At 50.2% G+C, this 13,202-nt stretch overlaps 1 protein-coding gene across 7 annotated transcripts; it reads left to right on the plus strand.

Moving 5' to 3' along the window:
• LOC120908042 (protein Smaug) lies at nt 1-12,534 on the plus strand. 7 transcript variants are annotated; one of them, XM_040319130.1, is made up of 6 exons: nt 1-380; nt 2,135-2,330; nt 3,383-4,436; nt 4,520-6,480; nt 6,565-6,799; nt 7,719-12,534. In XM_040319130.1, the coding sequence occupies exons 3-6, from the start codon at nt 3,640-3,642 to the stop codon at nt 8,491-8,493; spliced, it is 3,768 nt and encodes a 1,255-aa protein (XP_040175064.1). In that variant the 5' UTR covers nt 1-380; nt 2,135-2,330; nt 3,383-3,639; the 3' UTR covers nt 8,494-12,534. The 7 variants fall into 7 exon arrangements, with proteins under 7 accessions (XP_040175064.1, XP_040175062.1, XP_040175066.1 ...); XM_040319128.1 differs by lacking the exon at nt 2,135-2,330; XM_040319132.1 differs by lacking the exon at nt 2,135-2,330 and having other exon boundaries at nt 1-140.
• The last annotated feature ends 668 nt before the right edge of the window (nt 12,535-13,202 follow it).

Consider the following 13,202-nt stretch of genomic DNA (forward strand, 5'->3'; position numbering starts at 1 on the left):
ACTTTAATCGTACAAGATATATTTTTTATCAGCTGTGATTGTTGTGGAATCGAACAATCCATCCACGCGCTGGTGGCCCAAAGTGTCCGCCCGTTTTATGTCCGGCAGCAAAGAGGCCTCGCCCCTCCCGCAGAATCACGGTACAAGTCGCGCGCGCGCTCCTGTGTGTGTGTGTATGTCCTGTGAGTTTGTGGTGTGGTGTGCTGTGTGCGCCCGCTGTCGTCGTCCAACTCTCGTCGCGTTGTGTGCATAGTGCGTCGTGTGTGTGTGTGTGCTCCGTGCGCGCGTGTGATGTGAAAATTAGGCCTCCGTCGCTCGAAACCCCGCGCGTCTCACAGTCCCGGAGATTCACGCACCCTTCCCACGAGAAAGTCACCCAGGTACGGTCCTTCACTGGCGTTGTGCGACGGTGGTGGTGGTGGTGGTGGTGGTGTGGTTGAAAGCTACGCCAGCACAAAGATGGTGGCGGATGGTGTGCTGTCGTAAGTGGGGGGGTTAAGCTCGAACGATTGGCCCGTGCAGTGTGCAGTGGTGAAGTGAAGCGTGCCGAGTAGAAGGTGGCAAGAGCTAGGGTAGGTGTCGTGCCCTCTGTGAAGAAGCGCACCTTCCGGAAGTGTGCCGCAGGGAAGGGAAAATGGTCCCGCCATACACACAGTCTCATACGCACACACAAACACGCCTTTCCGTAGGCGCGCGCGTCGTCCAAAATTGTGGAGTTGTGCAAAAAAAAAAAGAAAATGCGTGCACCGGGGTACGGCAGCATCCAAAATGGTGGGGGTTGGGGACACAGCTCCGGGAAAAGCATCCGCCCGATACGGAAAGGGCAATGTGGCCAGCGGATGTGAACTAAACTGTGCCCTCCGTGTGAATCTGAGAAGGGAAGAAGGGGGAAAGCTAACCACACTTCTTCTCTCGCATTCCGATTTTCCCGTCCGGTCGTAGAGCGGCCAGCAGCGTCGGTGGTGGGACGAGGGGGAAAGGATGGCCCGTTCCACGCATGTGCTTCCTGCGGCGAGTTTGAGGAGTTGTGTGTGTGTGTGTGTGTGTGTGTGTGTGTGTGTGTGTGTGTGTGTGTGTGTGTGTGTGTGTGTGTGTGTGTGTGTGTGTGTGTTTGTGGTAGATTTTGTACGATGATGCTACCGCATCCGACACTAATGCATGATTGTCCCCACCCCGTCCCTCCTGGAACGGTAAGAAGTAGAAGAGCACCGCTGTGACCGGAGGAACGTATTGTGCGCTGGAAAGATTTTCTTTCCATGCCCGGCGGCTGAAGAAAAAAGGATGGAAAAGAAAACACGCCGGCAAACTGCCCTCCTAGCCCCCCCCCCTCGTCCGTGATGATACGGCCGGTGTGCGTGCGTGTGTCGCGCAATGGCGCGCTCTTCTCCTCTCGCTCTCCTCCGTGTCCGAAGAGCGGCGGCATTTTTACAGTAGGCGAAACTGTGCAGCGGAAAGCGTTGAACTTTGCTTCCTTTCTTTTTTGTTGGTGTCTTCTTCTTCCTCTTCTTCCTCTTCTCGTTTTAGCAATGGCAACCAAACCGGAGACACACCTGGGCGCGAAAGGATTTCATTTTTGGGAAGGGTGTGATGGTTGTTTGCCCTCCGTTCTGGCCGGTGTTTGAAAAATGGCGCGCGCGCGTGCTTCCCAAAATGTCGTCCCGGGGGATCCGGCCGAAAAGCAAGCGACAGAATGTGCATCCCGCGGCAGAGCGCGAAAAGAGGAAACCCGAACACCAACCCGGCAACAACACGTTGGCAACCAAATTTAGGGGAAAATGCTTTCAAAATCGAAAGTATTGGCGTGTGCGACGCAACGCTTTCGGAACTATTTTGGCCGATCAATTCGCATTCACATAGCTGTGTGTGTGTGTTAGGAAAGTCCGATCGATCAGGATCTGCTGCGGCAAATGGCGAAATTTCGTTTTACAAATGGCTGAACGGTAGATGTGCTAATCGTTATCATCGTGGCTGTGTGAAATTTAACACGCTTTAGACAAGCGAAATCGACAAAAAAAAGAAGAGACGACCACCCTACTCTGCCACCCCCTTTTTGCACCGGCCCGTCGTCGTGGTCGACTTTCTCTAAAGTGTGTGAAAGTTCTACTAATAATTTTGTTTTTGCCTTTGCGCGCAGCGTTTTTGTCATCGCGTCGCGTGTGTAGCACACAATCATCCGCAGCGTGTTTTGGACCTTTTTCCTGCGCACAAATCGTACGATCCGCTTGCTCTCTGAAGGGCATCCATCCATCCCGCCCCGTGTTACGTACGTGTGTGCCCCAAACCGATGGAGAGAGAGAGAGAAAGAGCGGGAAGCTGTTTAAAACACGGAGGTAAAGTGGGTACGGGAAGCGGTAAAAAAAACACACACACAACCCGAACGTTACAAACAACAACCCTTTCGACAGGAGCGATAAGGAAAGATCCCGTGGCGGCGATAAGAATGCGCTTAGGTGGGCAGAAAAATGCACGCCGTTGGTACGTACGAACCGGGAGAGCGTACGTACCACCAGCATCGACCAACTCCAACGTCGTCAGTCGTCCCTGTTTCCGGCCCCTCCGTCCCCCGAACGACGTTTAACCCTCGCTGCCCTGTTTTTCTCAAAACGGATGCGAAAGATCGCGGATGCGCGTCCTCAACCACAAAACACTGCGCTCAGTGGAGTGGTGAAAGGGAAGGAAGAGCTACCGGCGAAGAAGGACGATGGTGAATGGTGACGGTCGGGAGCCGACAGCACCACAGTTTTTGTCACATGCATTGTTTTGTAGCCGGGCTCTGAACACGCTGCAGTACGCTGTTGCTCTCGTGTGAAGATTTTTTTTCGTTTTCCTATCTTGCAAACATTACGTAGGGAAAAGCAACGATCAGGGGCGGAGCAGGGAAAGCAGGGCAAAACAAAAAAGTGCTGCAATTTGCAAACCTTCACCGCGAAAAAGGATTGTCTTTGTTTCACCGTAGACGACCCACCGAGCGACGAGCGGGACACGGCGGGTGAGGGTGGTGTTTTGCGTTTGAAGAGGGAGTCCTCTTGACGCGCGCTTGTCAGTAGAGCACCTCTCAAACGCGCCAATGGTTATGAAACGATGGCCGAGCTGAGATGCTGCTGATGCTGTGTACGCTGCGAGAGGACGTTGCTCGGGTTTCGCTGCTGCCGTGGTGCCACTCGCGTACGCAAAACGGACGCGTACGGTTCGGTTCGTTTGGTCGCCGGGGCCGGTGTGACCCGGTTTATGTCTAATTTCGGAATTTTACGCAAAACAAACGCGCACCCATACCAAACAACGGGCGAATGTGCGATTTTTTTTTATTTTGGAAGTTTGAAAAGGTGATGAACGATGAAGCGATAAACAATGCTAATGTAATCCGTTTTTTCCCTCTTTTCAGAAATCACAAATGCAGCTAGAAAACACCTGTTAGTGTGTGTGTGTGTTGACGTGTGTGTGTGTGTACGTGCTATGTAACTGTCTGTAAGAACCGCCGGGACAGTTTGTTCGGAAGTGAAAGAGCGAGAGAGCGAGAGAGCGTCACGATCTCCAACGAACGTAGCCGCACGCTCGAAGCGTATTTGCAGGCTTTTGAAAACGAAACAAAACATTGAATCCAGCCACAACTAAACCTGAATTGTTGCACCAGTGCCCGCGATGAAATACCCCGGCGGCAACCCATCCACCATGTTTTGCGAACAGGTCGGCACGGTGACGTCCCTGTTCGAGCAGTGGAACGATTGCGAGCGGACGGTCGTGCTGTACGCGCTGCTGAAGCGCGTCCCCTTCGTCAACCTTAAGTTCCTGCAGGTGTCGATCGATTACAATCTCGCGCAGAACTACAGCACCCAGGCCAAGCTGCAGCAGCTCGAAACGAAGGCAAACAGTACGGCCCTGCTCGGGAAGCTGGTGCAGCGGTACTACCAGCTGAGCGGGCACAGCAGTGCGGCGGCCTCGCTACTGATCGGCGCTGGTGGCGCTGCCCAGCTTAACAACAACAACAACAGTAACAGCGTGAACAATAATCTCAAAGCGGCCGGCATCGAGTCAACGCCGGCCTCGCTGTACGAGCTGCTGAAGAAAGCTTCACCGCAGACGGCGGAGGTGGCAGCGCTCTTGAAAGAATCTCCTTCCATCATTAGTGCGACGACAGCGACGGTACCGCCACCCTCCACGACACCGACGACGGCGACTGTAACGCCGGGACACAACCAACCGAAGGGTGACGGTCACCACCACGAACGGCAGCCGGAAACGAAGGAAGATATTCTGAAGGACATACTGATGTACTTGCCACTGCTGGCGCCGGGTAACGATGAGGCGAAGAGTCTGTACATGTCGCTCATTCCGGCAGCGGTGGATGACGCCTGCCGGCAGCTGGTACCGACGGAAATCGTACAGCAGACGCTGTCCTACCTGCTCATCCATCCCGCAATCACCAACGACGATCGACGGTAAGCAAGGGGGGGGGGGGTTTGCTTTTACAATTAAATCGGATAGCGTAATGAAGAACCGTTTTTTTTTTAACTATTTACAGCGTGCTGAGCCACTGGTTGCGATACTTGGAGGACTTCATCTCGACGTCCTACCTGCCAGCACCCGCCACGGCTGCACCGGTTGCGAAGGGTCGCAACTATTTCAACGTGCAGCAGTCGGTCGGTGCCAACGGTACTAGCAGCAGCAGCAGCCTCAACAGCAATGGCACAGCAGTGCCTGTCAACACGCCGCACGTACCGTATCTATCCACCTCGACAAGCTCCGCCAACGGAGGAGTGGGTGCTGCAAACTCATGGACAAACGGAGCGTCCGCTCCGGGCTCACAGATCGTACCGGGTGCGGTACTTTCTTCGGCTGTGCACCACCCGCAGCAGCAGCATCATCATCAGCAGCACCATTCGACGGCCGGGTCGGTGCTGTCGAAATCGCAGCAAAGCCTAAACAACCACACGACAACGACCGGCAGCACGACCGTACTGTCCGGCGGCAACAGCAATAGTAGCAATAGTCATATCAACAACAGCGGCAGCTCGACCACCAGCTCCTCCTCCAGCTCGACCACCAGCTCTAGCTCCTGTCTGGACAGTGCGGCGTCGCAGCTGCTGAAAGCGACCCCTTCCCCGCGGCTGCTAGTGGCACCCTCATCCCAGCAGCAGCCAGCTGAATACCATCATCATCATCACCACCACCACCAAACCGCCGACGAGGGCAAGCCGGCGGTGGCGGTGAACGAGTTTAGCAAGACGATCGGGCAAAGCCTGCTGGGTTCTAGTCAAACGCTGCTAGCAGGCACCGCCGCCGGGAACGGTGGCGGCCTCAGTGTCAGTCTGCTGCCCGCCCTCCAGCAGCAGCAGCAGCAGCAATCGCAACGGCCTACGGTGGTGCCGGGGGGCGTTGGTGGACCGACGCCCGACGGTTCTGCTTCCTGCGAGACGGCACAGCACCATCACGATCTCATGGCCGCGACGGAGTCGCTCCTGTACGACTCGACCGACGACGATCACATTTCGTTCAGCAAGAACGGGACGGAGATATTTGACTACGATTGTGATTTCGATAACGAGGACGAGTTCAACTATCTGGCGCGCAATGCGGCCGCCATACGGGCGGCGGAGGCGGCAGCGGCGGCGGCCGGCAACGGTATCCTCCCGGCGAGCGCATCGTCCGTTCCGGCTGGTTCCGGAGTGCCGGGTGGTGGTGCGGCCGGTCCAGGGCACGCCAAAAAGCTCGTTTCGTTCAATAGCAACGTAAACGATTTCCTGCGCGTACCGCCACTGCTCGCCAGTTTCGGGCAGCACAGCAATCTACTGGCGTCGCACGGTGGTGGCGGCGGCGGCGGCGGCGGCCTGCTGGATCTCGAGCTGGACGCGTCGCTGATGAAGACGCGCCGCTCGAACAGTCTCACCACACCGTCGACCCTGTCGGCGCTTGGCGTCGGTGGCGGCGAGCTAAGCGCGCAGCAGAAGCAAAACAACGAATGCCTGTCGGCGGAGAACCTGTCTAACCTGCAGCTGCTGCAGAACAAACCGCGCAGCTTCTCGCTGACGATGGAGAGCCCCCGGTCGTCGCTCGCCTCGAGCGGCTCGGACACGCAGCTGGACGACTACAAGCAGGGCGCCGGGCTGATGAAGCTGTACGGTGGCCAGCCGAACGTCGGCATGTCCAGCATCGCGCACTGGCTGAAGAGCCTGCGGCTGCACAAGTACGTGTGGCTGTTCTCGAACCTGACGTACGACAAGATGCTCGGCATCACGGAGGAGTACCTGCAGAGCCTAGGCGTGACCAAGGGTGCCCGGCACAAGCTCGCCATCTGCATCCAGAAGCTGAAGGAGCGGTACGGTACGCTGCTGCAGCTGGAGAAGGATCTGATCGGCGGGCAGAAGGCGCAGCTCGGGACGGTGCTGGAGGAGCTGACCAACATTGTGCTGACGCCGATGAAACCGATCGGCATGGATCAGCCGGAGGACATTGCGGCACAGTTTGCCAAAGTGCTGGATTTAGGTAGGGTGCACCCACCCCCAGGGAGTGAATGATTTGTACACATACTTACTGGTGATGTCTTTTTTTATTTTTTTTTTGCTGCAGTTGGTTCGATCATCGTAATGCGACCGGTCTGTAGTCAGCAGGACGAAGAGTACCTGAACATTTTCCTGTGGATCGTCGAACGCGCCCTGCACAACGATGCCTTCATTGCGCACTCCGCGCAGCTGAAGGACCACAAGTACAAAGTGTCAAAGATAAAGATGCAAATTGCGCCCAAGAGCGGTGGCCACTTTGCGAAGAGTGTGAACGTTGCCGGTCCAGGCATGAACAAGCCAAGGTAAATTGGGTAACTACGATGGTTGCCACTTGAATGACGATTTCGTCGGAATCGTTTCTCTTGCTCCGAAGTTTTTGGAATCGATTCCGGATAGTAGGCTCGGAATTAGTTCCGGATTCGGAATCGTCTCCGGAATTGATGTCGCAATCGGCTCCGGAATCAGAATCGACTCTTGAATCGGAATCGGCTCCGGAATCGGTTCCGGAATCGAAATCGGCTTCCGAATCGGTTCCGGAATCGAAATCGGCTCCGGCATCGGAATTGGCTCCGAAATCAGAATCGGCTGCAAAACGGAGACGGTTTCGGCATTTTCATAAGAATAGGCGTTTGGGTCCAATGATGCAAAGTATTGGAAAGAATCTAAATTTACTTGTAAACGATCCATTCATCCATTTCGCTTCTGAAACTTTCAATTATTTCAATTCAAGAACTGATTCTTATTCCGGTCCTAATTCCATTTCTGGAGTCTATCCTAGTTCCGTTACCAGAGCAAATAGCGATTCCCATTTCGATTCTAATTTCGGATCCGAATCCGATCCCACAATTTATTCCGGAACCGAATCCGATCCCACAATCGATTCCTGAGCCGACTCCGAAATCGGCTCCGAATCGACTCCGGAATCTGCTCCGGAATTGGCTCCGGAACTGATTCCAACATCGGAATCGGCTCTCGGTTCGGAATTGATTTCGAACACGGAATCGGAATCTGGAAGGTCCGATTCCGAGCTTCCACCACTAGTTGCCACGCAAGGGTCTTTCAGTTATGTCGACATGAGTAGTCACTTGCGCTATTGGCCGCTAGGTGGCGCTGTGTACGTTTGACCGAATGTCGACATATTTTCCAAATTTGTTTAAAATCAATTTGGATTTGTATTTTTTTTCTAAATTTTTAATATGTATTTTGGTCCTTTTTTTGTAGATGGACAACAAACAACAAGCATAAGCCAGTGAATGTCAACGAATCGCAAGCGAAATCACATCGCAAAAGCTCCGTGCCGTACTTTGTGCCGCCCGGCCATTTGAGCGCCGGTTCGCACCTACAGAGCGCCGCCCCATCGTCGCAGGTCATGGCGGGCCATCCATACTTCCACCACGGTGGCACCGGAGGCGCCAGCTCGAACGCGGGCGGCAGTACGGCCAACTACAACAAGAGCTCCTCCTACCCGAGCTTCGCCTCCACGCTGCACGGTGGTGGCAGTGGCGGAACCGGCGGTACCGGCAGCTCCATGAAACCCATCCTAAGCAACAACCCGTCCATGCAACAAACCACCCAACATCTCCAGCAGCAGCAGCAGCCGCACCCTCACAAACAATCCACCCAACCTCCCACGCTGCAGCCGCCGGCCATGCAGCATCCGAGCTTTATGTTCCATCGGCACTCGTTAAGCAACATAACGCATCATCACCACAACGCGAACCCGCCGCTCGTACCGCCGCCGGCCATCTTCCTGAACAGCCTTGGCGGTTCACTGGTGGCGGGCGAAAACCGTACCACCGGCGCCAAGGTCGTTGATGGTGGTGGGCCGGTCAAAGGAGGCGCCGGAATGAAGCAACTCGCAGCAGCAGCAGCAGGTGAGCAGGCAGGCGACAGCGGCAGTAACAGCAGCAGTAGCAACCACAACAACAGTATCATTGATATCAACTCGCGGCTCGAGTTTCTCTGTCGGCAGATGACGGAGCAGGCGATTAATTAATAAGTAGAAAGCGCAGGGCGAGTTTGTTGGACAAAACCCGAATTGGTGATATATATATATGAGGAACAGGTAGAGCTGTTAAACGCTGATGGAGTAAAAATGGGGTTTTAGTTATATTTGTGTAGCAATGTATAGAATGGTCAATAGTGAAGGTAACAAACAAATCGAACGACTCGCTCTAGAGCGGGAGAGAAACAACGTGGAAAAATGGGGTAGACAAAACTACTGAATTCGCACCTTCTGTAAAGGCGCTCGATATGATGTGTGTGTGTTTATGTTTTAATGTGTATCGTACTTCTTCTCCAAGAGGGGACAGTAAGCAGTTGTTGTGTTTTTCGTGTCGCTGTTTAAAACTATTTCGTACGTACGTAGCCGACAATGCTGTAGAGCGCGATGAAAATACGTAGAGCAATTTTGTCGCAAAACCAAAATGGTTAGGGCTCTACTACTACTAGTACTACTACTACTACTACTACCTATTACTATATATACTTACATATATACCCCCTAGAGGGCGCTCACAGGACAAGGGGCAGGATGGGCGGGGTGGGCGTGTGTTGTAACAGCGCTGCGGACAATACTGCAGGCTGATCTTGATTAAGTTTGGTTTGAGTGGCATGTAGACGGACACGCGCAGTCCACCAGGTTATCTCCACACGGTGGTGCGTAGGATAGCGTGTACCAGTTTTGATGTTGAACGTTTTTTGTGTTAAGCTTTTGTGTTAGCACAGTCACCGGGCAACCGCCACACAACGGGTGTGTCCCAGTGCGTAGAAACTATTAAAAAAAGGAAGAAGATTATCTTTAAGTCAGTTAAGACGCTAGGAGCAAGCGCACGCCCCACCTGCCGCCTAACGAAACGAGAGGACGTCTCCGAGTGAGGTACGATGTGAAGGATCGACAAACCTACCGACCGAAGTCACGACGCGGGTATTCTGCAAAAAGTATTTATCTTGTTACGTTTTATTTTACCCTCCTACCAAAATCCCTCTTTGCTACAATTATTGTGTTTATCTTTTGTAAGCTTACATGTTGACGACATGCGTGCTGTAATACAGTGTTAATACATGCGGGCACAGTAAAAATGAAAAGAAAAGAAACCCCTTTTGCTTTCTTGGTGAAAGATGATATAAAGCGCGGCGCCGCGTGTGTAATATTTGTGAGCATAATGTGATCAAGTGTTTATTTACCACAATGTGTGTATGTGTGTGTGTGTGATTGTTTTGTTTTGTTAAGGTTGTTTCATCTCGTGTTCGCTACTGTTTAGTACACACACACACACGCACTCGCACACATACTACATGCAGCATTTTAGGTGTAACCAGGTGGACGTGGAGGATGTATCGGATGCACTCGATATCATCAGTCTTAAATAAATGATAAAAAACGGCAAACCATATGCTGAACATCGTTCGCAATTGAATGAAACGAAGCGCATACTACCTATTACTACTATTATTAGAGGACAGCTACTAGCGGCGAAAGTGGACCAGGAAATAAACGTTGAACATACACGCGCGTACAGAGCGATTGCTATGAGCATTAAGCGAGTCTGGGAGTGGTTAAACACTCGTCTCAACCTTTTAGACCGGTGCAGACCGGTGCAGAAGGGACGTATATTTTCCTCTCTGGTTAGGTAGTGAATGTAAGCGATCATTGTTTGTTGAACTACAAATTTTCTCTTAGGCTTTTTTTCTCTTCATCTAAATTAGTAACATTAAGGGTAGCTTTTTTACAATGAGAATGGGGAGGCTGTACAACTTTCAAAAACACAAATCTGAGCATAGCTTAACTCTTTTGAGCCTAGTAATAACTGACACGCATTGGTATTTATTGCAACTGTTCTTCAACGTAATCGTTAGCCTGCATCCTAGATGTTTACTGTTTATATTTCTTTTTCTCCTTTAGTACAGCTAGCCACGTAGTAGAAGAACAAGAGTCTAGTGTTAGGAAGGTTGCCCCACACATCCGTAGCGAGAATCTTTCCGAATCCCTACCTTTCCGCTCACGGTACAAATGCACACGCGCGTGTGGTTAGGTAGCATTTGTTCGTCAAAGTAACTTGATAAATTGTTGCTTAGGTTTACCAGCTATACAACAACATAAAATTGTTGCCAAATAGAGCGCATTAGGAGTAGTTGTAGATGATTTGTTCCAGAGCCGGTATGTGTTTATTGTTTTTTTTTTGTTCACCTAAGCACGTTGTGAACGTGTGTCGCTCTGCGAAAGAAGCGTTATAATTTGACCATTGTTGTGTCGGAAAGGATAAATTACCAAAAAAATGGACACGAGGTTGTCTTCATCATTGAAGATCAACATTTGCTACATAGTTATTATAGGCAGTAGAGTGCTGTTTCTCATGTCCTGTGGGACAAACGAACCTTACGTAGACCGTTCCACGCTCACGCAAATGTACACACCCATATCCTATATATATATGGCTCGTCGCGTGAAGAATGTACGCGAAGAATGTTTGCTTACGGACATAGCGTGGGAACAGAAAGGATACACGTACTCGTAGGAAAAATGGAACTAATAAGTAGACAGGTTTCTGTACGGATGAGGAATGTTGTGCAAAGTAAAGTAAAGGAAACAATGTGGCGAAAAATGGTTGTGAAGTGTATCTCGAAGGTATGAGGAGTGGATCGTCGTCTGTAGATCGCTCATTAAAACGAAACGCAGCTAGTGGAGCGGAAGGAAGGCATCGGAGAATGAGTCATGTATTGCAAAAAACAGTCGCGTAGCGACCACTCTTTAGAATATGTTAATAGTCGTTCTTCTTGTGCTACACTACTGTTTGTAAATCTCGTAATCGCCGTACAATTTGTTTTTTTAATCACCAATTGTAATTGTGTAACCCATTTAAACGTTTTACCAGTTGTACCATGACACAACCAGTCACACAATCTAGCTGTTTTTTACATGTAAATCCTCTAGAAGATGTATCGTCAAAAGAAAGAAAGGAAGGGATGTCTATGTATGTTTCCCCCTGATTCCCTGTCCCGTTTATCCACACCAAACAGAAATAATCAGAGTGATCAGTTCGTTTTGGTATGCAAAACGCTCTGTTGTAGAGATCAATTAAACAAAACTATGTCACACTCTGTCTGAGTTGGGAAAAAGTTGATCGCAAAAACGTTGTTTTAATTGTTTCTGTTTTCGGTTTGTATGCGACCTAACTTAACACAATACCCTGTCTGTATAATTTAAAGCTACATAAGCAAAACGATCTCGCCGTTACACACACACAAAAATGCAGGGATTAAAAAAGAGATGTTGCGATCGCCGTTCTGATATGATTGTTAATTTTTGTACTAAATACATTTCGTTGCGAAACCAAATACGCAGTACGTGTGCCCGTTCCATGTTACCCCAAAACGATCTTAACTCTAGTGGAAACTGGGACAAAAACATATATGTAAACAAATTTCCGATCCGTCGTGTTGTTACAAAAGAAAACGAGCAATTAGTGTAGTAAACTGGCTCTTTCCCGCATTTTTGTAGCACGGTTTGTTAAAAAATCGTACCACTGAAGTAAGAAAAACTATAACAAATATTTAAAAGGTAATGCTAGAACAGTAGTTGCGCACTTGCTTGCCAATCCCCCGTGTTGTAATCCCATGCAACTAGCAGCCTAAGGGCAATGGACTAAGAAGCTAACCGTAGTGGAGGGGAGAGATGGGGCAAGTTTGTTAAAATTCAACCCTAATCTATAGAGTGTGCACACTTTAACCAAGCACGAAGGCTATAAATGAACAGGAGCAAGGCAAAACGAACGATATTTGAGCGCGCCGGAGTGGGGTTTGGGCGAGGCCAATAGGCTCAACCGTATAGTAAACATATATTTGGCAAGTACTTTTCCCGGTTTACCCTTTGTACAAGGATTGTGCACACATACGAACGGCGGATGATCGAAGCGAGGGTGATTATAAAAAAAAGAAGGCAGACGAAGAAGAAGTTGATAAAAACGATCCGATTTTATGTAGTGAAGTTTTTAAAAACCATTATCGAACGAAAATACATGAAAAAAGTATTTGAGAATATTTATTTTTCCAGCTGAAAAATTTGCTTTTGTTTTGTGAATTCATGTGTGAGAAATTCCGAATACTTGAAGTTTTACGTTATCTTTCAACAATCTGTAGGAAAGAGGAAAACAACAATCTGTAGGAAAGATCACATGATCGTACCTAGACTCCTATAAAACTGCAACAAAAGACTACAACAAGATGTCATACTATTACGTTTGTCATACTATACGTCAGATCCTACTAGACATGTATCATCTATGCATTATCCCGATATTCAAGAGACACTTAGATATATCCAGCGGCGGATCTAACGGTAGGCATACTAGGCGGTCGCCTGGGACCCCGCCGATTCAGGCCTCTAGATCGGTAGTCAATAGCATTCAGTATGCATACAAGTGGACAGAGTACTAGTTCGTAGGGTCTCCGCGATTATGAACGTGGGGCCCCGGGACTGGCAAATCACCCCCCCCCCTCCTCCACTAACGATTTACACGGTGTCTCTGCACGACTTACCCGCTTAGGGCCCCCGGTACCTTTAATCCGCCACAGAATATATCACGACAATAATGAAAGAATAATTTTAAAGTGACTTGCAATCACAAAGATCTCGTGTCTCTCGTTGTAGTCCAAGTTGTGTCCGTTTTGGATAAATCTGGACACTACCAGATGTTGTCGCAATCT

The sequence above is a fragment of the Anopheles arabiensis genome, chromosome 2, assembly GCF_016920715.1.
Source record: "Anopheles arabiensis isolate DONGOLA chromosome 2, AaraD3, whole genome shotgun sequence".
NCBI classification, from domain to species: Eukaryota; Metazoa; Arthropoda; class Insecta; order Diptera; family Culicidae; genus Anopheles; species Anopheles arabiensis.